Genomic DNA, 25,726 nt, shown 5'->3' with positions numbered 1-25,726 from the left:
TGTCGTCAACCTTTTGGTGACCAATATCCAAATGAACTTCCTTACAGGCTCTCCTTACCGGGATAAAATCACTATTGCTATTCTTCAGTTACAAGAAGAGGGCAAGCTGCATATGATGAAAGAGAAGTGGTGGCGGGGGAATGGCTGCCCCGAGGAGGACAACAAAGAGGCCAGTGCTCTGGGAGTAGAAAATATTGGAGGCATCTTCATTGTTCTGGCTGCTGGACTGGTCCTTTCTGTATTTGTAGCCATTGGGGAATTCATATACAAATCCCGGAAGAACAATGATATTGAACAGGTGAGTCATCACTTTCTAAGACTGGATAGTTTTAGTTTGCATTATATGTCTTAAATTTGGGGGTTTAAAGATGCCTGCCCTTTTTGGTAACAGTCTATTGAATTAGATGCCCAGAAGAGCCATTTCTGAGTTAGAGCAAAGAGCTATTGAATCCCTGCCAGGTGCTCCTGGCATTGTAGCCCCATCATTTATTAATGAGAAGAAGGAAGCGCCTTATATACTAAATCCAATTAGCACTATTTGGAATGGCAGTGCAGAAATTCCAAACTCAGTTAATTTCTTGGACAGTTATTTGCTCTTAAGATAGAAAACCTAGATAAAGCAAGCATGAAATAAATCCGAAATTGGAAAAGTTATAAAAAGATCTTTGAGATAAATGTTACCATCCTTTCTTTAAGTCTAGATGCTGAGCACATGTACTAATGCAAAGCAATTTACATAAAGATATAAATGAGGTATTTTGTAACTGAGCATTCACCTCTCTCGAAATATGATTCTTAAAAGGATAATTCACCAATTTGGGGAGGCCCAGGAATATGTTAAATTATACAGAATGACAATAAAACATATTAGAGACTTTATTTTTCCAAATCGTATTTAGGATTATAGTTGATTTCAGTAGTTAATCATTTTTGCCTGTCACTGCTATTTTTGATAGAAATCATACCAAGAACTTACACGATCCTGAATAAGATGATTGTATTAAAAAGAATTCCTTCATAAGCATTCTAGAATAAGCAAAGTACAAAGCTCATGCCAGTTGTGGTGCATTAGGCCACCCATTCAATTTAATATTCCTGTTAAAATTTTGAGGTTATAAACAATTATTAACAGGGCTAGTTTAATGCTCAGTTGTCACTGTCCTGAAATTAATAAATTTTAATAGTGGGGTTCCACATTTTCACTTTGTACTGGACCCCACATATTATGTAGCCAGTTCTGATTAATAATCCCATACCGTTAAGTGGAAACTCTCCTTACAGTCCCAACACTGAGAGGGATTGATTATAACCTGGTTTTACCATGAAAATTTTCCCACAATTACAAGTCAGTTGTGAGAACATTAAGCACCCCTTTCTTGTTAGAGAAAACTATCTTTGCTTAAAGGGGAAAATGGACTGTTCTGCTTTGTTTTAACTTTCAATTTACTCTTGAGGTGTCTTGTTTTATGCAACTAATTTGAAAAATAAAAGCCTGTATATGTTATGCTTTGATGTGCTTCTCATAATTGCCAGCTTCATTTTATTTAAATTTTCATTTAAACATTCATTTTTGCTTCTGATTTATTCATTTTTTTCTATATTTTTCTCATTTCTTTTGCATGCAAGGCTTTTTGTTTCTTTTATGGACTGCAGTGTAAGCAAACCCATCCAACCAACTCTACTTCTGGAACCACATTATCTACGGATTTAGAATGTGGCAAATTAATTCGAGAGGAGAGAGGGATTCGGACACAGTCCTCAGTTCATACTGTGTAATCAGTTAAAGGAAAAAAAGTATGCCCAGTAGAGATTGTTTCTGCTAATTGGTGTTGTTGATGATATCTGTATCTACTAAGCATAAATAGCCACAATTCCCTATCCCTTTAAGATAGCAAAACTCATGGACTCTAGACGTTGAAGTCAATGCAATGAGAACAGATGTGCGATCTGTGTTGAAATTGAGGTGTATTAGGGGTAAATAAACTCCCAAGATATGTGTATTTTCCAGAATCTGCTATACCATCAAGACAATGGCTATCTTAGTTCTATATTCATGCATTAAAAATAAGAAGTCTTTCCTCATGAAAAAGTAGATCCAGACTTCCAACAGTGCAAAGCATAAAAACAAAATGCAAATATTGTGGAATTGTTTTCATCTTTGTGGACTTTTTTCTCCTCTTTCCTTCTCCCTGTCCCTTATGTTCTGTAGATTCACATGTTCAAACTGCCCAAGCCCTATCTTTTTGTAGTAACTCCATAACAATGTTGATGTTCAACTCAAATTGATTCCACTATTTACACTGTATTATTTACATAAAGACTCAAAGATGTCTTGGATTTTAAAAATTGAAAAACGTGATCCAGAAAATGAAAAATAAACTTGAAACCTCTGGCGTCACAGAAGAGCCTTAGCTAAATTGAACATCACTCAGGAAGGCACAACACAGTCAAGTAGAAATTCATTATCATTATCCTGTAACATTTACTTGACCATCCTCTGTAGGTTCAGATCATAGTATGCTCGGAGTCTCTAAAGAACTGTGATTTTTTTTTTCATGTTGCAGATCATTTCTTGCAAGCTCCAAAGAAGATCCTAAACTAGGAACTCATGCATAACATCTTCTATTTTCCACTTACTCACTCTCACTTTGCATTGACAAACATCTTTTCCCAAGACGTTATTTATTCCCTTCTTACTCACCCAGAATACAGTGGTTGTCCTCATAGCAATCTTTTCTGAGCATTACCACTTTCACACTCACTTCTCTGGACCCTTAGTCATTATCAATTCATTCCGAGTGTATTGGGGAGAAGGGCAAGGAGGAGAAAATAAATAGAGGAAAGAATTTCCACACACATTACAGATCTCTGGAGATTTATTTTACACCTGCATTCAAAATGTTGTAAATAATTCCCACTCTGCCTCAGCTTGGTGACATAGAAAACCAACTGCATACTTAATTTGTTCCTATGAAGGATATCGGCTGTCCCTCTGAGCTTCTTTTCCTCTTCGCCGTGAGTAGGGGAGTTGAAGATGCCTTTCATCTCCCCTCAATATGGACTAAGCTAGTCTTTGTTCTCTTAAATGGGATTACCTTTTGACGTATGAATTTTAGCCCCCAAAACGTATTTCTCAGAAGTAAAGATAAGCCATCTGTGCAATCATGTAGCATTTTGCCTTCTCTTTGCTTAGCTTTAAGTGGGTTTCAAATTTTGAACCACAGATCTCCCCAGTCAACATTATATTTCCCCAGTTAAGCATGTTTAGGAAAGTTGACTCCTGCCCTGATTGTTTCTCAGTCTTGCTTTCTTCTTTAAATAAATGTACTTTTAAGATAATATCTATAAATTACACCAACATTTATTTACTATTATTGAAGCAAAAGGACCAGAATTTGTCTTAGGTCAGAATTTGCATCTTCATAATCAATAGAGTCAGGTGTTGGAATAAATATTTTATCATTCATAACTCATTGATTGTGTACATAGAAATCACAAATTATATAAGCTTATATTTCAAGGGCTATTTAATAAATCAAAGATGCTACCAAAAAATTATAAGAATGATTGATAAAGTTTAGATGATCAAGATTAGTAATAACAAAATTCACTTTTCTACAGACTATCTTTTAAAATTGTAACTCAGAGGTTTGGATAAAATTAATATTTGTGTGCCACTTTAAGCTGTATTCTACCTATTCCTGGTATTTATATGTTATTTTAAAGTTTTCAGAATTTCTTGAGATATTTGAAAAGATACAGCATTACAGTTAATCCTTTCAACAATTTTATTTTAGCTTTACTAACAGAGAAATAGATATTAGTCAGCAGCCTGGAGTCTTAGATTTTAGAATCAGAAGAAGATTTTCAAAGTCAATCAAACTTAGGTGCAGGTTTTAGCATAGCCACATGCTGAATGATCATAGAAAAGTGATTGAATTTCTTGGAGTTTGGTTTCTTAATATGTAACACCAGGACATAATTTCTACATCATAAGGTTATATTTGAAGGAGTGTCCTTCACAATGGGTCCCACTGGAAACTGTTACCCAAATAAGGTTTTCCTGCTCGAGGAAACTATGGAGCATTATCCTAAACATTCCTTTACCACATGATATCTCAGGGTATTTAATATGCTATTATGCTTTGGGAATTATCTTTTTGTGTGTGTGCATTGGGAATTTTCAACAAGATTGGAAAGTATTCAGTACTCCCCATACTTATTAGATAACAGAATGTATTTTTCCCCAAAAGCATCTTGACAGACCATTGCTCTACAGATCATACTCTAGGGAACACTGGTATGATGGTGTGCATCTCATCCAGTGATAATGTACACAACATGTTAGCCATGCCCGTCACATAACTGCCATTTAATAAACAAGAGTTTTGGTTTGGGGGGTAATTTTTAATTTCTCTGAGCTTCAATTTCCTCAGTTGTAAATTGAAGGTAATCTGTTGACCTATATTTACTAGGAGAATTAAAAGAAATAATATCATGGCATAGAAAATGAGATCATTTATAAGAAACCTGTTAAAAGATACTGGTTAGCAGATGTTAGTTCCTTATAGAGAAATTAAGTATTATTCTCTGGTCAGGTGGGCAGAAAGTACAGTTTACCATGAAACTTAATACAAAGTCAGTTTGGAAAGGAAGTTTTCCAGTTTAGAGGTTCAAACTATACATAAAACCATATTTCCTTACACAAGCATTAAAAATCAAGGCAATTTCATTGCACGCAAGAGAAGGACCCAAATCAACAATACATGAGGATCTAGTAGAAGTTTTGAACCTCGACTCTAGAAATTCTATTTTGATTATTCTGGAATGGAGGCAGGACAATAGCTTTTTTTTTTTTTTTTAAGATAACCAGTTGATTCTATCATGTAGTAGAGATCTAAAGCATTATATGCATATAACTGGCACTCAGTAAGTCACTGATGTTTACTGATTGATTTTAGAGGTATGACCAGTAATTCGAAGAAAGATATACAGCACATATTTGGCATTCAATGTTCAATAGACCCTCTCTAAAGAGAATTCAAAAAGAAACTGCACATCTTTGAGATAAAAATTTCATTATATTCAATTGATAACCTTCATATTTAGTTATAGGAGCTAAGCCTACACCAAATGATCAAATCAGATGTTTAAATGGTCTCTGCACCCTTTTATCCCCAAAGACCTCCATACATTTCAGAAATATAGCTTCCCTACACTCTCTTCTTTCTCCTTCTATACATGCCCTAGATAACGAGTTCTTAATATCAAGTGAATAACCACTGAGACCACAGTGACCCCACCAAGGGCCATTGCATTTTAGTGAAATTTAGGGAAAAAAGGTGGGGGGGCTTGAGCATGAAAAAAAATTTCCAAAGTCTGTTTTCACGTCATTAGTTCTCAGACTTTGGTGTACCTAAGGATCCCCCAGGGAAATTACTTAAAATACTGATTATAAGTTTTATCCCCATAGATTCCTTCTCAGGGATTATAATCTAGGAACAGGTATTTTTTAACAAAATCTGGAAGTGAATGCTTAAAACTACTTTGCACATTAGTTTTCATAAAAATTAGCTTAAATATAGCAGTTTTCTCCAAAATTAGGTTATGTACATGAGGTTTTATTAAAACTATCTTCAGTACAAGAGGTTTGTAAAATAGCTTTTCTTACATGAGTTTTTTCCCCAACACTTTTAAATACAAGTGTTTAAAAATGTTGGTAAGCATGAGTTTTCTTTAAAGCTAGATGCTTAGCTTAAAGAAGAGACAATCCGTGGAAGGCATGAGCAAGGTCTTCAAAGAGCCAAAATGCACTTGCATAGAATGAGGAGTGTTTCTTGGTCCAGAGCTACAACTAAAACAAGTGAATGGATGTAAAAGATGTTCCATATAAAATACAGCAAAATAGTTCTAATAATTTTAAAAAATGGAGGTAAATAGGATACAGCAATTTGACTTCAAATTAAATGGTAAGAGTGAGATTTTATTAACACTGGCAGTTTTTCTGTAGATTATACCTGAAGGAAGACTGTTTCAAGTTAGCAAGAGAACAGAGAGATATGAAAGATTGAACAAGTACATCAAGAACTATGGAGCCCAGAATGTTGTCTAATCTGGTTCCTGACAAGCCTGTTTTATAAGCCAATGCAATAATAATAAGAAAAAAAAATAAAAGCTGATTTTGTCTTAGACTAAAATTATAACCTGAATTATTTTAGGGTTTTTTCAGCAAAATTGGAACTACCTAAGGAACACATGGTGGGTAGAGATAATGTTCTTAGGAAATTCAGCTGGATCATATAGTTAAACCTTTCCCAAAATTATTTCCAAATACCTTACTGCATTTGACTAGCACTATATAATGTTCTATGTAAGCCATCTATGGCAAAGCAATGATTCCAAATTAGTTTCCAAGCCCATAACCCTTTACACTATAAGGTCTATTTCCCAGTAAGCACTTTAAAAGCAGCCTGGCCTTGAAAGCAAAAGGAAAGCAAAGCATTCTTACTTCTTGCACTATTTTCTGCACATCTGAATGTGCCAAATGGCATTATTAATTAACTCTTATAGATAATGAAAAATTTCTGCTTGATGCTGCAGTTTTAACTTGCCTTTAGGAACCATCTCATTATGCTTCCCACAGTTATGGAATTTTATATGCACAGATGCACAAGCATATTAAAATCATTTTTGTTTTCAAAATCCTCTCCATAGAGACTGATATCATGGAAAATGGGATTCTCCTTTAAATTTTCAAAGAAATTTTATTTGCACAAATAAGAATATTTTTGTGATAGAAAACCAAATGTTCTGTGTAGTTTCACATGCTACAGGATCTGAGATTTGTAATTGGCAAACCAAATAGGGCTAATTGGCCAAATTGCACAATACAACCATGTCTCCATATCACAACATACACGTCCAGATACACATAAAAATAATGAGTAAGACCTGAGTGATGTAAAGAAGTTACTGTATTTGTTCCATTTATCCACTAAGTTTAAGGTAGTTAGGTCAGAATTTTCTTCCTATCCAATTTTTTAACTGAAGTGCTTAGAATTCAAACATTCAGATATTTCAACTAAAAAGAAAAAAAAAATGGTGCCCCGATCATTTAGTCTTTACCAACCATAAGAACTAAGAAATTACTGTCCACAGATAACCCACCCTATCTTCACATTTATCTTAAATCCTAAGTGTCACTTGGCACATTATCATCTGATAATGTGTCTCCAAGTGTCCTCAGCTTCATTTCTTCCATAGTCTGATCACTTTATTTAGAAAATGATTTGGAGAACTCTCAATAGGTTCTTTCTGTAATTGTGGAAAGAGGCTTTCCTTTGCCTGGAAACCCAAACATTCATCAATTCATGGAGAGGCCAGGAAGCAATTAATAACCATTTAGAAAAATGCGGCACCTGGGTGGCTCAGTGGGTTAAGCCTCTGCCTTCGGCTCAGGTCATGATCTCAGGGTCCTAAGATCAAGCCCTCCTTCGGGCTCTCTGCTCAGTGGGGAGCCTGCTTCCTCCTCTCTCTGCCTGCTTCTCTGCCTACTTGTGATCTCTATCAAATAAATAAATAAAATCTTAAAAAAAAAAGAAAGAAAGAACTTTTCCAGGGTACAATGGTAGTGTCTTCTAAATCAAACAAATTCTAAAAGGTATAAATGGCTCAATGGAAATGTGACCTGGGACTCACAAGCCAAGAATTCAGGCGTCTGTGCTGTTACTTAATGGGTATGTGACTTTGGGCAAGTCAGTGTTCTTCCCTCACTCTCAGTCTCCCCATCTGTGCAATTAGGAGGTGACATTTAAAGTTCTCTTCCAGCCACAATATTTTTTAAGTTTGTTAAAAAGTGGGAAAGAAATAAAAATATAGAAGCAGGACCAAAACAATAATAATAAAGGTTTGGCCAAATATAAATGTAAAAAATATTGTGCAATTACCTTGGACATATTAAATTCTTACTGCCATAAGCAGAATTACCTATCCCTGCCCATGATGCAGGATAGAATGGTCCACTTTGGATATAGAGAAAACCAACATCATAGCATCAGAGAATGAAACAGTTCTCATGCACTCATAAGCAAAGCATGACAAACACAAGGAAGACTACAGAAGTAAAATCATTCTAGACTTTGATGAGCCCACAGGATCGGTAAAAATAGTAACAAAATAAAACAACAAATGTGCCAAACAAAGACCTATAGTTAGAAGTTATTTGAAGCTATGGAACTGATTACATTCTCAATCACAATTCAAGAAAGGGGATATCAGTGGGACTGGAGTGCATGGAGGCAAACTATTCTGTAAATGGAACTTAAATTCTACTAACAAAAGGAAACAAAGAAAAAGGTTGGGGTGCTCTTACTGTCTATTGCTTTTACCCCTACCCTCCACCACCTTTAAGAATCAAGGTTTTTTATATGTATTGCTTCCAAGCCAGACATGAATCAAACTTTTAGCTTTTGAGTTTTAAGTAGGCTTTATAGATCTGTAGCATAGGCAAAATCTTGAAAACCATGGTTTTTCTAAAGAACCAGATGTTTCATTGAGTAAGTTAGTTGTTATAATTAATATAGTTTATCTTTAATTAACAGGATCCAAAACCCAAAGACCCAAAGTTGGAGAAATGCACAAAATATTTTCCTCCCTCATGTTCCAATTCTGACCAATTTTTGACCCCTAGGAAAGAAGGGAAGAATGGGAGGGAAGTCATTAAAACTTGATGGTACCAGAAGTCCTGAGAGAAGGCTTCATGACCATCCCTGAGCCAAGTCCCAACCTGAGGACAGGAAATAGAAACTTCAGAAAGGCTCAGGAAGGATCCTAAACAGAAAATACTATTTTGGGGTTCAGAGGGTGTAACCCAGGAGATGGCAAAACTTGAAAGAAATTTTACATCCAACTGTCTCCAGAATGGTGGAATAACAAGGTCTAAACCATGAACACCGAACAGCTTCATACTCCTGCTCTGTCCTAGAGTGTCTCAGTGAAAACTCCATGATGCTTCCCAATGAAGAGCTTTGTGGAAGAGCCAAGAGAACCACTGGACTGAAAGAGTTGAGTTTGGAGTAGAAAAGATTCAATGTGACATGAAGACCATAGTGAGGCCACAAGCATCTCAGAGAACACAGCAGAGAGAGAGTATAGCATCCTAGACCCCCTAGGATGCCACACCCCAGTGGAAGCCAAAGGATAGAGCATGGCCATAGACTAGCTTCTCACTATTACAATGCCCAGGCTCTCTATTAAACTCTCCTCTACCCAGATACACCTGGGAAAGAAGAGGAATAGGGAGATGGGGAGAGACTCATTTTAACTGAGTTATTAGAAAAGAAACTTAGTTTTAAATGAAGAGTGAGTTACCTTGAGTTGATAATATCCACTAGATACCCAGGGATATCTCTTAAAAAAAAAAAAAATACCCAGGGATCTCTAAACTAAGGTGGGATTTGTTAATTTTTTTTAATAGCATCAGATAATTTTCTTGCACACCTCGGTTTATAGCTTGAGAAAAAATGTATATCCTCTACATAAGGGCATAAGCTGGTATTGCAAGGACTTCATGGTAGCTCACACATGCACTATGGACAACTAAAACCCTCCATCAGGCTCAATTTACCTCATGGCTAAGACCATTCTCTATATGAGAAGGGGCATGCAAAAAATTCTTAAAGTTTATTTGTATGGTTCCAACTCTGCCTCTGAGTTGCTGAAAGGACCAGGCCCTCTTGTCCATATGGCAATGGAAAGCCTGTCCTCACTGTCCTCATTGACATATGGCCTTGAACGTGGATGCCGGGTCAGGTACATATTGGTACATAGACCTATATTCAGAGGAAATTTGTAGGCTCTGAGCTTACAAGAGGGGTTGAGGCAGGTTCAGGTAATGTAGGGAAGCCAGAAAGAACACAGAAAGCCAAAGAAGACTATCAGATTGGCCTCTGATGATGACTTCAGACAGGAGAAAGGCACTGTGGGTCCTTTGGGTTGGCATGCAAACCCACATTTCTGCCATTCTTAAGCAAGGAGAGTTGCTCACTTCTGGATATGTCCGGCCCACCTGAGGATTATCCTTAGAGCAAAACTCTTTCTGCTCTCTGCTCATAACACTTGAGTGGACCACTTTGCAGCCACCTCTCTATACCTATCGGCCACTTTCATGTCCACTCTAGGGCAATGGAAAGTTTCAGCTGCCCTTGAGCAACATTCAGAGACCATGGGAGGCAGAGGACAATCTCCAACCAGCCTGATGATTGGCTTTGATGCCATTTCTGCACTCTAGTGACTGCTTCCTCTTCGTCTGAGACAGAGAGTGGGCACAAACTCTGGAATTTAATGTCCAATCTGCATTTTCAGATTCCCCAATCTACTAAGCTGTCCCACATTTACTTGCCTTATCTTAGCCCATGGGAGTTTAACCCAAGAGTGGCAAGTGAGGGCTCATTCTCTGGTATTCTTCAGGTTCTAGGCCCTCCCAATCCCTAGCTGGAAGATTCTCCTTGAAAACGGACATAGAACCGTCCTAGCTTTATACCCCATCCCCAGTCCCACTGGCTGGACCCTGAAGGCTCTAAGGCAAACTTTTACAATTCAAAGTGCCTTCTTTTTCTTTCTTTCAGACACCTGGCTGTTGTAATTAATAGCTTCAAAGACTGCAGTGGCTTCAATAGATCCACAAAAATCTATTTAAGAACTCAAAGCTGCAAATTTTACTTTTTTTCCTTTCTGTCATCCCTACCCTGAGGATAATGCATATAAAAGCTCTTGCTATGACTTTAAAAGTGGAAAAAGGGTTTAGAGTCAGAAGATTTGGAAAAATCACATGGATTAATATCAAAATGAAGTACTGCTCCAGTGTTAACCTCACCTTTCAAAGTTTTCCATGAAATTATACCTAATGTTAGAGGAGAATGAACTGATACCTAACAGTTTGGGTGTAGAGCCCTGAGCAACCACTCCAAGTGAAAACTTTAAGAATTCTAAAAAAATAATAATACATATTTATATATGTAATTTTTATATATTTTATATATTTATTTATATATTTTATATATTTTTATATATATATACATATATATATATATATATATATATATATATATCCACTCCACTATACACACTTGTATTTATTTTAATGGAAGAAAAACTTTCCTAAATACAATCTTTAATAAAGATGGACCCCAGAAAGATGATCCTCATGTACCTGGTGTTACTGTGTAACTGTGTCCTCCCCAGGTGTATGTTTATGGTTCAAAGGAGCTCAGATTGGAAAACAGGGAATTCTGGAGTATGCATTCATGCAAAGAATTAGCTTACATCTAGGATCTGAGAGAGCAAAGATGTTGGCATCAAGCCTCAAGTGTGGGGACAAAAAGATAAGATAGAGGACTTGAGATGGAAAAGGATATAGAGATGGTGACAACATAAGATTAAAAGGAACTAGGAAAATGAGTTAGTGGGATTGACAAACTGTAGCCAAAAGGAACATAGGGCTAAAGGGAGTGGAAAATGGAATATGAAAGGTGCAGGAAAATGGGCTGGACGATGAGAAGTGGATTCTGGGTCACAGGTGACAATAAGGAGACCACACCTTGAAGTTCTAGTTCAGTGTCTAGATTTCCTCTATCCCAAAATTTGGGGCACAGTTGAGGAGATGAGACTCAACTCTCTCATTAGCTTTCAGGCACAATTAGTCATAAACACTATTCTGAATAGAATTCATTCATACATTCAAATGTATTCAAATGTATGAATAGAATTCTTCCATCCTTATTCCTTAAAAAGTTTCCTGACATTTTGAACACTCTAGGTTGTTCCCACATTGAACCTCAGAGTTTAAAAATATTAAGGATATGAATGCTTAGAACTTCTTCTTATAAAGAAAAAAAAAAATCAGAGCATCTGGGTGGCTCAGTTGGTTAAGCCACTGCCTTCCACTCGGGTCATGATCCCAGAGTCATGGGTGGAGTCCTGCATTGGGCTCCCAGCTCTGTGAGGAGTCTGCTTCTCCTCCTGACCTTCCCCTCTCTCATGCTCTCTCTCACTCTCTCTCTCTCTCAAATAAATAAATATAAATCTTAAAAAAAAAATCACTGAGACATTCTTTCCACAGAACTGTGATAGTAATTTGATAAGACCAAGAAAATAAGAGCAATGATAATCTCATTATTTCTCAGTAACCTGTTCCTTGATTTCTATATTGCACTAAAATTTGGTCTATTTTACTAAAAATTGTCTTTACAAAAAGACTTCAGATTACAGCTTGCTTTCAAGTTAAAGCAGATCTATGTAAAATGAAAGATTTTATATCTGTAAGATGACACAAATATTATCTATATCTTTCTTCAGCACTTAATGTGAAAATTTATTAGACAATGTCACAGACCACTTCGTTTGTCTTTAAATAAAAAGCCCAATAAAGTAGTAAGAGAAACCTATTTAAAATGTAAGGTGTAAAGGAATGCATTCCAAGCAGTTCTTCTAAATGTACCAATGAATAAAAGCACAGAATGCAAAAACGTTAAATACACAATAACAAATCAATCTGATATTCACAACCTGATGCCAAGTTTACAACGAGCAAAGCCATTCCCAGTCAGCCTAGCCTTGATCCTTTCAATATTGTAAACTCAAATCAAATTTAAAACGCAGCTTTTCCTATAACTTAAAAGAAATCCCTCTTCACCCCCAGACTACTTTTTTTTTAAGGCAGTTATTTTAGGTACAAAGAACTGGATTAGCTCCTCCCATTCCTTCTGGGGGAATATTTGTAATACAAGGATAAAGGTGTCAGGAAAGAAGAATAATGTATATTACGGTTCACACCAGTACCAAGAAATTAAATATTGGGGATTGGTCCAAAGGAGGTGCCATGCTGTCAGCAATTACTTTTAAAAATCTAGCCAAAGAGGAAGGTTAATAAAAAGGAAGCAAAAGAAGGCAGGAGAAGAAAAGGATGGTGGGCGGGGGCGGGGGCGGGGGCGGTCATTCAGGACACACCGCATGCGCAAAACAAGTGGAAAAGAGGAATGGCTCTCTGCAAAACAAGCAAATCCTTTTCCCTGTAAAAACCAGAAGAGCTGTGGGGCTGCCGGAAGCTTCGCTAGTGGTTTCTAGCGGACTACTTGTATCTCAGCTTCCTTCCGTCTACAAAAGAAGTCACAGGCGCACGCACTCACACTTGCGCATACATAGACACACCTGACTGTCTTTGGACGATGTCCAGAACAGCATAAAAGGCACTAATATAGTTTATTACTATAAACCCATTTATTTATAAGTGAATTTTCCTATCAGACTTGTCATCATAGGGATTCATTGTCAATGGGTTCAGAAGCAGAGATAATTTTTTTTTTTAATGGCAAGGGACTGCAGTTAATTTTCATTTCCTTATTATGCTTGAACACCTATCCTTCACAGGCAAGACACAAGCTGTCATAAAGCCTATTACTACATAAATACTAAAATGGGTTATGAGCTGGGTAAAACAAGTAAATAAGCATTGAAAATGCTATGTATTAAACATGTAGAAAACCTACTTTAAAACACTGGTATAAACAAAGAATTGGTGCATAAAAAGTCATACAATGGCTAAAATTGAAGGAGCATCAACCTTTCACTGTTCTTCCTTGCCCTCCAAAAAACAAACAAACAAACAAAACAAAATACATATAGCAAGTTCCATAGACTTAAAATTTTCAGTGATGTATACAATGTTATTTTAAAAAAAGAGATGTGCCAGGCATTGTCCTGTGTGTTTTACAGGTACCTGCCCAACCTTTCACAAACTACTCAATGAAAAGACTTCTACTATTGTTTCCATTTTATAGATAAGGAAACTGAGTCAAAGAGAAACTAAATATCTTGCTCAGTGTAACCCAGCTACTGAGTACTGTAGCTAAAATTTAAATTCCAGCATTCTGATACTGGGCCAACTCACAACTATAATTCATGGTCATATATGTGGATCCATTGAAAATATGAACTCCACCCACCAGAGAAAAATAAAAGGACCCTGGATGCATGCTACTGGGGGGTTTCTAGTCTGCAACCCACTAGAGGGTACTGCTGAGGTATCTATCCTACCTCTAATTTCCCTACCAAGCATGGCAACTAGGTGGTCATCAATATGTCTGACACTTTCTAATGAAGTAAGTTTACAAATTTAAACTTCCATGCTTCAACTCAATTTTCTATGGCCCTGTGAACACAAGAGAGTTCATGAAAACCATGTCCAGAAATAGAAGCTTTGGAAAGCTACTTAAATTTTTATCCTAATTCAGAAAAAAAATAAAATATTTAATTCTGAGATTATAAAAGGCAAATTGAAGAATAAATAGGAGACCCTCTCGTGCCACTCTGTGCTGAGATGACCTTCAACAGTTTCATTTCCTGTGGATACAAGAGTGTGGTTTGCTTGAGCTCATGGCTGGTAGGGACCTTAAAGGTCATCTTGCCTTATGACTACAGCAAAAACTTGGAAGCAGAAAGGTCAGCTCCAATATCTTGCCATTTTCTTTTTTGACAGTTGGAGACAAAGTGAGAATCAAAAAGAAATCATTGTTTGTGACCAAAGAGAAAGAAACCAAACCACTCATAAAACTATATTTATATTCACTTTCATGCTGGCAGCAAGAAATAAATACTTGGAGTTGATCAAAAGAATAGACCTTTGTTGTATTTTAAGGCCATACAAAATTTGAAGGAAGACTGTGTTTTTTAAGAGAAACATAATTGGAATGATTGTCAAGATAAGATCTGTGACTGTTCTACTACCCAAAATAAGAGAGAGAGAGAGGGTTTCTAGCCCCCTCCTGGTTATGTCTCTTATGGGAGCCACATTTGGAGACTTGCTTTGGTAGTTTTAGGGCAAAATAAAGAGAAATGTCCAAAATGAAATGTTTTGAGAGTTGAAATAAAACACAAGGATTGCAATTTCTTAACATATATTTATAGGAAAAGAACCTACAAAAAATTCTCTATAGTGATTTAATAAAAAAAAAAAATTAAGGTGTTGGAGATTTTAAGTGAAAGCAATTGAGTCTGGGAAGTCAGATGGACTGAGTTCAAATGTGAGCTTTTTCTCTTGCAAGCCACATTTCCTGGACAAATTACTTAATTTCTCCAATAGTAAATTTCCCTATCTACATAATGAGCATAATAATTCCTACCATATACGATTGCTGTGAGATTTGTGTGTAACAGTGTGAGGTATAAAATCCTTGGCACTTCTTCCTTCTCTCTCTCTCTTCCTTCAGTTTTAATGATCTTCCTGAAATTAGAAATGTCCTGTGCAAAAAAATAAAATAAAATAAAAAATACAAACAAAAAAACTTACATTAAAATAAATATCTGAGCAAAAATTGCAAAACCCCAATGCAACACCATCCACCACAAAGGCACTATAAAACATTCAATTCATCTTAGTAACATAAATTTCACATCACATTATGCTACAAAAAAATTAATATGTGACATACCTACTGTAATATTTTTTGAAAGTATAATTCATAGAAAATATTTTGAAGTTTTTCTTTGTGTGACATGATACCCCCTCTCAGTTGATGAAGCCACAACTTACCATTTGAAAAGAAATTAATATGCATAACATGAATTTTCACTACTATAAGAAAATGGAAATGAAATTCAAATCCTATAAACATTCATGTGGAAAAGAGACAAAGTCGGGGCACCTGGGTGGCTCAGTGGGTTAAAGCCTCTGCTTTCGGCTCAGGTCATGATCTCAGGGTCCTGGGATCGAGCCCCGCATTGGGCTCTCTGCTCAGTGGGGAGCCTGCTTCCTCCTCTCTCTCTGCCTGCCTCTCTGCCTACTTGTGATCTCTATCTGTCAAATGAATAAATAAAATCTCTACAAAAAAAAAAAAAAAAAAAGACAAAGTCATACAAAAACGAGTATTCTTTTTGGAGGTATGTGTCTGATAGACCAGTAATTTACATCTAAGATCTAAATTTGTCTGTCTGGTTCTCAAATCAAGTAGAAAAATTAAAAATACTGCTTATTTAGCCACACCTGGGTGGCTCAGTCAGTTAGGCATCCTAACTCTTGGTTTCCACTCAGGTCATAATCTCAGGGTTGTGAGATCAAGCCCCACCTATGGCTCCACACCCCAGCATGGAGGTTGCTGGAGATATTTCTCTCTCTCTCTCTCTCTCTGCTCTTCTTCCTGTGTGTGCGCTCTCTCTCTCTTAAATAAATAAATAAATACATACATACATACATATATATTTTAAAAAGTACTGTTTATTTAAGCTACTTCAATTTTTCTATGGAACAAAAATGGAGTGTAGATTTTCAAAAATACATGTCGCCTCTTGATATGCCAGGACTGCAGGAGACATTTCCTGCATTGCACACATGAATCACCAATGTCTTCCTATCAGGCCCTCACAACCTCAAGAAATCAGCTGGTGGAATGTCATTGTTTGTGTTTAACATATCCATTTTTTGAGTTAATCACAAATGAGTCACACAGTTGCCCTTCCACACACTTTACCAACGGCTTTGGGGTTTGAAGGGTGTTTTAAGGGTGATCTCATAAAAAACAATACTACTTTATGGACATCTCTATAAGCAAGAATTTGTCACTCGAAGATCTTATCTTGGCTGGAAGAAATGACAGTAAATTATATTTTATTATAGCATTTTTATACTGTGCATGTGAATCCATACAGTGTAATTGTAATAGATGTGTACATATATATGCCATCTGCATATGTGTGATATTTCATAATCATTGCTCCATTTTCTCCTTGTATAATGCCATCATCTTTGCTGTGCAGTTCAGTACCATATTATTTTCATTTCAACCACAGCTGCATCATTGCTGCTGCCAGATCTCTGTTTTTTTGGAGAAAATATACAATTTAAAATTGTTTTTTTTTCTTTTTTTTTATCAGAAAGGAAAGTCATCAAGAATTAGATTTTATTTTAGGAACAAAGTAAGGTTTCATGGGAGAAAAAAACAAAGCCTTGGTGTAGAGAAGGTTTGTTCATTTTCTATAGCATTACTGAAGTGTCCGTATGCCTTGATAAACCTATCAATGTTTGGATCATCTCAATGGGGGAAATGACTTAACTTAACTCTATTTTGGTGTCTCAGCAAAGGTAAGTTGTCTATTTTGAGAACCTAACTGGGTAGTCTTATACTACTGCATCAGTGAATGAAACCCCAAAGTCTACCCAGCTAGCCTGCTGCCTCAGTTTCCCCAAATAGAAAAGGCAAATGGCCAGTGGGTGGAGGAGGAGGTGTGGGAACTGGCCGGGAACTTACTCTGTGGCAGGTTGCCTTAGACCAATATCTTGTATTCATAAAAACCTAGGTGAGAGACAGATCAGCGGAGGAGGGAGCTAGTTTGGTTACACTGATGCTCTATTATTTCGTGTTCTCTAGTGTCTCTCTTTCAATGCCATCATGGAAGAACTGGGAATCTCACTCAAAAATCAGAAAAAGCTAAAGAAAAAGTCAAGAACTAAGGGGAAATCTCCCTTCACAAGTATCCTTACTTGCCATCAGAGACGAACTCAGAGGAAAGAGACTGTGGCATAATCCAAGAACACATCTACAGGCAGCTTTCAGGAAAAAAAAAAAAAAAAAAAAAGATACGCTCACTACAGGTTTTGGGAGGAAGGATTCCCGACAAGGGTGTGATGCGTTTCCATGTATCTATATATATAACTATGGTTATATATAGAGATATAAGAAATACAAAAGTTTAAGAAGCTCACAGAGACAGAAAGTACTTGGGAAGCGACACTGGTTCTTTTGAAATGAATTTGTATGCTCACTTATTTTGCCTTTTCTCTCTTCTGGATAAATTTCTGTGTGTTCTTTCTAAATATTAATAAAACAACAGGGTTTTGTTTTGTTTTGTTTTGTTTTTCCAGAAAAGGTTTGAGTGTTGGTTTGTTCCCCTTTACTCGGCTCGCATTCACAATGTTTGGTTGCCAAGTGTCATCTGTTGTCAGTTTGCTATTTTGATGACTCTCTCCACCTGTTCAGACAGAATCACTTCTGACTAAGTTTAAAAATATATATATTTTTCGTTCATACAAAATACCTAGCTATTATAGTAAAGTGAAACTATTCATCTTGGTGCTTTAAAATCTAACTTCATAAGTACTTTAAAATGGCACTTGGAACATCAGTGAGTATAAGATAAAAGGATTCTGCAAAAAGGGATATTCGTTCAAAAAACAGAAGTATCCACCACATTCTGGGCACTGTGCTAGGTTCTGCCTAGAGATGGTCCCTGCCCTCACATAGTTTAGCTAAGCAAAAAAGAAACACATGATATTCCTCAAAGAGGGATTAGCACTTCCTCTGTGGAAGCCAGAAGCTGAAGGACCATGCAGGAGAAATAGTCAACCAAGGAAGTCTTCATGAAGGAAAGCATAGCTCAACTAGCATGACAGGTCAATCAGGTGAAGGGTGAAGGGAGGGACACAAGGTGGAGAAGCAAGCGTTCCAGGCTGAGGAAGCAGCACATCTGAAGCCCCTGAGGGAAGAACAAATAGGGCTAAAAAGGAGCTGGGTGTGGCAAAATGCAAGGGGATGCAATGGGCCTGAGAGGTGACAATCACCCTGGGTGGAAGTAAAGAAAGAATGGAAGGCCAAGGAGACTGAAGAGACTGGGTCACTGGAAGGCTCTTTCGGGAACCCGGGGAAAGGACATGGCAAGGTGGCCAGAGCAGCGACAGGCAGAGAGCACTGGATGATGGAGGTAACTCGGAGGCACAACTCATTGGCCAGAGATTTAGATGGTGGTCATGAGGGAAGAATGGGGCCAAGAAAAAGTCCAGGATTGGGGTAGGGGGAGAGGCAGGCTTCACCGGAGAGTCAGGGTATCATTCATCATATTGGGAACCAATGAAGAGCAGGCATTGGATCAACATTTCATATGATTAAGTCCCATTAGTTTCTGTAGGATGATTCTATAACTACAAGAAACTTTTGGTTGGGTGATGGACACTGGGGAGGGTATGTGCTATGGTGAGTGCTGTGAAGTGTGTAAGCCTGATGATTCACAGACCCATACCCCTGGGGCTAATAGTACATTATATGTTAATAAAAAATAAAAAGTTTTTTAAAAAGAATTTTTAAATAAGAATCTTTTAATCTAGTCCCTATAAAGTTCAAGTAGAAAAATGTTTCTAGACATAAAAAGAAAAAAATCACCTTTAAAAGAGCAATAACAGATACTGGACAGATATTTTCCTGTGATTATGATCAATGCTCAGATTTGGGATCAATCAGAATTAGAAGAAAATGTATTTCATTCAAAAATTCATTAAGATGTTTACATAAATACCACGAAGATGCTTACATTGGAAACAATATGCTTACAGAGAGAAACAGATAAAAAACAAACAAACAGAAATAAGGTGAATCAAGCAGCTACAGATGGACTAGGCTGGTAACATATTAGAGAGGAAACATATGATGTACTCAGTTCACTAAAAACTATACCAAAGGCATTCTATTCTCCATTTTCTAATGTGACAGTATGATACTTTTCTCTCATTTCAGAAAATATTACCATATCTCTTCACAGACTGTTACAGTAATTTGTGGGGAAAGAAGTATTTCAACTTCTAATACCTAAAACATATTGTGTGTCAATCTGGCTTACAGGTACTTTAAGGCCCATGAACAACTTTCCTTTTCACTTAGTCATAACTAAAATGCAAACATGCATTTTCATTCAAGGCATATGATACTTGCTATGAGTAAATGGGTTAAAAAATATTTTGAAGGAGACAACACAACAGAGTAAGATTTTTATGGCAACTACTTGATATGCTTGATCATCTTTCTTTCTCCACCTCAATATTTTCATTCCAAAAGCGTGTTTGGTGTGAATGTATGTACATATGTTTCTGTGTGTCTCTATATTTTAGGGCAAAGAACAGAGTAAGGTAGTGAGCTCAGAGAAGAAAAAAAGAAGAAATTGTGGAATATCTGGAACTTGGTCCAGAAAAATCCCTGAGGAGAAAAATCATTAATCTTGGAGATTTTCATCCCTTTCACCAAAGAACAGTGATTAATACACACTTATGTGGAAATCAATGGCAAAGTTAATTAAAAACTGGATCTTACATTTCTTCCTTCAGCAATTTCTTGATGCTAATAGAATAAGATTTCCCAGGTGAAATACTCAGCCAGAGAGAAGGAGTTCAGCTTTGACTGAAGGACAATGTTCATGGCCAAGATTTATTTTCCTTTTCAAGCTTCCAGTCTGGGCCCTTCTTGACTTCAGTACAGAGAAAGGGGAGAAGTGATTCCTTGCTTGCATTGACCTCATGGGGTTGTAGAAACATCTAGGAGCTCAGAGTTTTCAATTCTTGGGCCAGAAGAAGCTGGAGAGAGAGAAATTAGTTGGAAGTGAGTCAAGGAAACAAGACAAAGATCAAATAGATCAAACTTTTTGTTTTCTGTCTCAGCAGTCCCTGCTTTAATTTAACCCTTTGCCTAACTTAAAAGACTAAAATGCTCTTTTTTTTTATGTCAAGTTTTTATTTTAATTCGTATTGGTTAACATATATATTAAAATTGGTTTCAGGTGTAGAATTTAGTGATTCATTGCTTACGTATAACACCTCGTGCTCATCACAAGTGTCCTCCTTAATACCCAACACCCACCAAGCCCAGTACCCTCCCCCCCTCCTTCAACGAACCCCCAGTTTGTTCCCTATAGTTAAGGGTGTCTTATACTTTGCTTCCCTCTCTCAACCAAGAAGCTCCTGGGATTGTTGTTTCAAAAGAGGAATAACATAAGAGTGACTACTCCAGGAAAGGTATTTCTAGGAGCTACCCATGCTGTGGTGGTTTTTTGTTAAAGAAACATGAAGTCTACCAGTCCCCAAAGATAAGGTCCACCAGATTCAATGTCAGAGGGGCCAATGTGTTTGGTAACAAAGTGAAGCATTGTCTAAAAGAGACTCAAGTTACAATCTACTTGCTCAAGGAATGTATTAGTTGACTCCTTCAGCTTGGAGCAAGGAGAAGGGAACCAGTATTCACTGATCAAGAATGTCCGTAGAAGAGTCATGAGTGTGCAGGACTAGGACAAATAAGCCATTCCACCTAAAGTAATGAAGTTCTTGGAGAAGAAGCCTGTTAGGGTGAAGGAGGTAATAATAAGTGAGGCTGGTCCTTGAAAGGCACAAGCACGTCTCAGTTTTGTTCATGTCTTGTCCTGTATATAAAAGGTAATTTTTTCCAGCTACATTTCTTAAAAAAATGCCTGTGTGGAGGAAAAATGCAGGACAAAACAGGAACAGTAAATCCACCAGAATAGAGACATATATGTTATATTTACTAGTAACTCAAAGTCCCATAGGCCTTGGGAGAGAAATGACCAACGTTAAACCATACTGACAACTTGACACTTAGAAATCCAGAAACATGTGGGCTGGCTTTGCAGGTAAGCGTCCTCCTACTGTGTCACAAGGACAACAGAGAAGTTGTTTTTGCATCACAAGATAACAAACTGGAGAAGTTACTTCATTATTGCACAGGCTAGTCAGTTACCTGAGACTCCAAAAAGGATTTGTGGGCAGGTATTATCTGGTTTGCTTATTTAATTCATATGCTTTTTCCTTCCTTTTCCCCATCATTTTCCATTCACTTTTCTTCATTCATAGGATGTCCTGATGTCCTAATTTGCCCTCAATAATTCTGCATGACGCCTGAAATTGTGAAGTCTTATAGGTTAAGTAGCACCCCTGTCCTCACAAAAGCACTTCAATGTAGACAATAAGTCATAGGATATTTTGTTCATTGGTCCTCAGACTTCATCTTCTTGGCAGCCACAGAATTCTACTAACAAAGTTAAAATTTCTACTGATGGCAAAAGACAAGACTGATCCAAATGGAAGACAAAGGACCACTATCCACCGTCAAAGCAATCCAAGATGATCTGGAAGGTGTCTGATGGACTTTGACATTTCATTTGGACATTATGAGAAAGATTAGATACATAGATAGATGTACATATAGATAAATGATAGAAGACAGATAGATGATAGATACATAGATGATGATGATAGATAGATATTACATATACATATAGATAAATGATAGAAGAGAGATGATAGATAGGTAGATAATAGGTAGATCCCACTCTCTTAGTCTGATACGAATTCTGTTCCTGGTATATATCAAAGTCAGGCTATCAGATGTTAATAATTGTAATAACAGCTATCATTTAATGAGGATGCATGAATCCAGTTGCATTATATGTACTTCACAATATTTGCTCATGCAATAGTGACAGCAACCCTAAAGTAAACATTTTTTTACAGAGTTAAAAACCAAGGTTCAGGGGGCTTAAACAGGTTGCCCAGGTCACTTAACTATAAAGTGGCAAACGATGCAACATAACTCCAGCCACATCATCACAACCACACTCTGTTCCTTCCTAACTCTGAGTACTATTGGCCAAACTCAGGCTTCCCCCAAAACACACCTTATCATACAGTGTTCCCTCAGCAGCCTTATGAAGCTGGCACTCTGTATTACTGTTTCTATTTCAGAAAAGGAATTGCAGGAAAAAAGAGTAAGTAGCTCCCCAAGCTCAGACTGCCTATTGGTTGAAGAACCAAGATTCTAATTTCAAAAGAACCAAGATTCTAATTTCAATCTGTCAGAATCCAGACTCTCTTAATCACAGTACTAAATGGAGTTATGTATTTAATGTTTTTTTTTATTTATATTAAAACATATATTTGTTTTGTATTGAAACAAACTTGACCTAACTTTTAAAGACGTATCATAGGGACAATTAGTTATCTCCCATTAGCATTTAATAGAATAGATAGATAGATATTAATGTTTTCAAAAAGCAATATCTAAGGATATCAATGTCTTGCCAAGGTACTTAAATAGTAAAATGTCATTTCTAGCCCTGGATAGTTAATAAAATGAACTCGCCACCAAATGTGCAGACTAGTTGTATTACAGATTTGAAATAACTCTTTCAACATTTCTTGTTCCTAAGGCAAGTCATTCAAATCATAATTAAAACATATGAATGGCATAATGTGTTAGTTCCTGTAAACACTTAAGCCTTATCATGTTCCAGGAATCTCATAGGAGACAAGTAGATCATGAACTCCCAGTTGATTATAAACGTCTACAAGGTGACTCAAACTATTTCTTTTAAATATCAATAATGCAGGTGCCTGGGTGGCTCAGTTGGTTAAGCCACTGCCTTCGGCTCAGGTCATGATCTCAGGGTGCTGGGATCGAGTCCCACATCGGGCTCTCTGCTCAGCAGGGAGCCTGCTTCCCTCTCTCTCTCTGCCTGCCTCTCTGCCTACTTGTGATCTCTCTCTGTAAAATAAATAAATAAAATTTTAAAAATATATATATATCAATAATGCTACCGAAGTGTTTACCCTCTTATACATAGTGGGTAATAAACAAAGACTTGTTGAGTAATGAATGACAACCTTTTGAGGATAAGCCATGTAGATGCCTGTCACAAATTTTATAGAAGATATAGTCCTTGCCTTGGAGAATATTTCACACGAATAGGTCAGATTTCAAATACGTAGTCCTTGTCTTTAAGAATATTAGAAATGAATAGGTCACATTTCAAAGGTGAAATTTTGTTGACTCACTTGATTTTCAGGGACTGTAACTATGAATGCCATTGAGTTTTCTAGGATTTACATTCTCATCTACTCACAAAAAACATATACTTGCAAATTCTTCAGTAAGAGACCAAGAAATATAACGATTTCAGGAAACATGTGCCACACATACAAGATAAAGATTTTCAAGTAACCAACATCACAGAGAATTTTAAATGCGTTGATAATGTGTCTTCAGTACTTGTAGATCTGTCATTAGATGACTTCCAGGATATCTCTGAAGAGGCAGACTGCTTTTCCTTGCCTTCATGATGAATTCTGTACCTAGAGCAGCAAATTAAAATGAGACCATTTTTAATAAAGCCATGCCAAGATTTAAAAGTAATTTTGTGGCATTAAGCATAACAAACCAAACTATAATGATGAAAGAAACATTTTCATTAAAGCTTTAAAAAATTACACTCAGAACTCCAATGTAGGGATGGAATCGAGTCTACATTGTCTCAAGGGAGCCAAGATAACAAATGACAGCTAGAATTTTAAGCTCATCATAACAAATATATAATTAGTTTTGACCTTTTCACAACATCCCAACAAATATAATGATTCATAAGCATGCATATTGCAAATGAAATTAATTGCAAGGGTATCTTTCAGTGAAATGTTTAATGATCTCATCATAGATTTCCTGGATGATTTCCTTCTAACTTCCTTCAGAAAATGATGCTGTTAGAAAAGCCACACACCAAGTTAATTTCGTTGAACCAGAACCAACCAACAACTACAACTTGTGCCTGGCTCATGTTTTCTCATTTATATGGAAGCTTTTTCTTTCCTCCTCTCTCCCTACTTCCATCTCTCCCTGACCAAACTTGACCTAAAGACTCTGGTCAAATGCCACAGATAGATGAAACGTTCCCTCATTTCTTCCCAACTCTCTCCTGTGACTTATCTACACTTGAGAAATTTGACCTTAATGCTATTTGGTCCATGATGGTAACTGGTGTAGCACTTTATTTCAAGCCCAAATCACCCTCTTCGCCACCACTCCCAGGAACGGCTCACACAATACAGGATATTTTATATATTAAACATGCAAGTGACTCCGATCAAAGCTGTTAAATTTCCCACTAAAATATAAAACTTACTCATCTTTTCCATTCCTAAGCTTTCCTGGAAAACCTTGGATTCATCTTTTCCCTCTTTACTTCCCTCCTTAGGTTTTCTAGATCTTATTTTGTCCCCAAATATATAACAAAGTATTGCGAATTCCCAGAACCTCACAAAACACATCAGATCTTTCAAGCAACTGTCTGTGTTGAGGAGATTCTTCCTCAAGGTGGAAATGTTTGCATTGGCCTCTTGACGATCCTCAGAAGTCATTTGTGAAAATAAAAGACACAAGTATAACGCAGACCCTCAAAGTATGCAGCATGTTAGCCAAGGTGACTACACACCCACAAAATGAATTTACTCAAAAATTTAAGACTAACAGATGAAAGGAAAGAAAGGAGGGGAGGAAGGGTGGGTCCCTGAGTTCAGTTAAAGAGCAACTATGTTCCCATGTATAAGGTGTTGAACAGGGACCTGAAGATGGATGGTTTTACTCCTCCACTGAGGAAGGCAGAGAGGGGCTTATGCCATAATCTAAAGGAGACAGGTCATAAGTGAGTTGGACACTCTTGAGAGCAATGATAAAATGCTCCCACCAATCCCCAAAGGACCCAAATGCTAGCTCTCTGGAAACATTACAGGAGTTCTGATTTGTTTGAGATGTTTTAGAGATTGTGCTTCTTTAAAGCAGAAAGATGGACTAGAAGATCTACCAGACATCAAGCTATTTTTATTGCTTTATATGACATTAAATGATATTTAAAATGTATCAAATGTGATTGCTCCTTTTACACCTGAATTAGCACGTGAAATTAGCTGAAATTAGCTGAAAATAAAGAAGCATCAAGTAGTCCACCTTGTAACCAAAGCCACAAAACCTGCAGGCAGCTATCCTTTTCAGGTCCTATTATTAGTATCACTCTAATCAAGCTCTTGCTGCCACTCTCTCCTCCCCAACTTATGAAAGCAGAGGTCTAGGGATGCCTGGAT

At 36.9% G+C, this 25,726-nt stretch overlaps 1 protein-coding gene across 4 annotated transcripts in view; it reads left to right on the top strand.

Annotated features, from left to right (window-relative positions):
- Positions 1-17,890, top strand: part of GRIK1 (glutamate ionotropic receptor kainate type subunit 1) — a 394,644-nt gene extending 376,754 nt beyond the window's left edge. For 2 of the 4 annotated variants that reach the window (XM_059164562.1, XM_059164564.1), the window contains 2 exons: positions 48-298; positions 17,418-17,890. In XM_059164562.1, the coding sequence (XP_059020545.1) occupies positions 48-298; positions 17,418-17,573 (407 nt within the window). In that variant the 3' untranslated portion in view covers positions 17,574-17,890. Of the gene's footprint in view, positions 1-47; positions 299-1,626; positions 3,271-17,417 lie in introns of those variants that run through there. The other 2 variants (XM_059164563.1, XM_059164565.1) reach the window with 2 other exon arrangements.
- The last annotated feature ends 7,836 nt before the right edge of the window (positions 17,891-25,726 follow it).

This window comes from Mustela lutreola, chromosome 2, assembly GCF_030435805.1.
Source record: "Mustela lutreola isolate mMusLut2 chromosome 2, mMusLut2.pri, whole genome shotgun sequence".
NCBI classification, from domain to species: Eukaryota; Metazoa; Chordata; class Mammalia; order Carnivora; family Mustelidae; genus Mustela; species Mustela lutreola.
The sequence above is the reverse complement of the archived record's forward strand: the minus strand, read 5'-3'. Positions and strand labels throughout refer to the sequence as shown.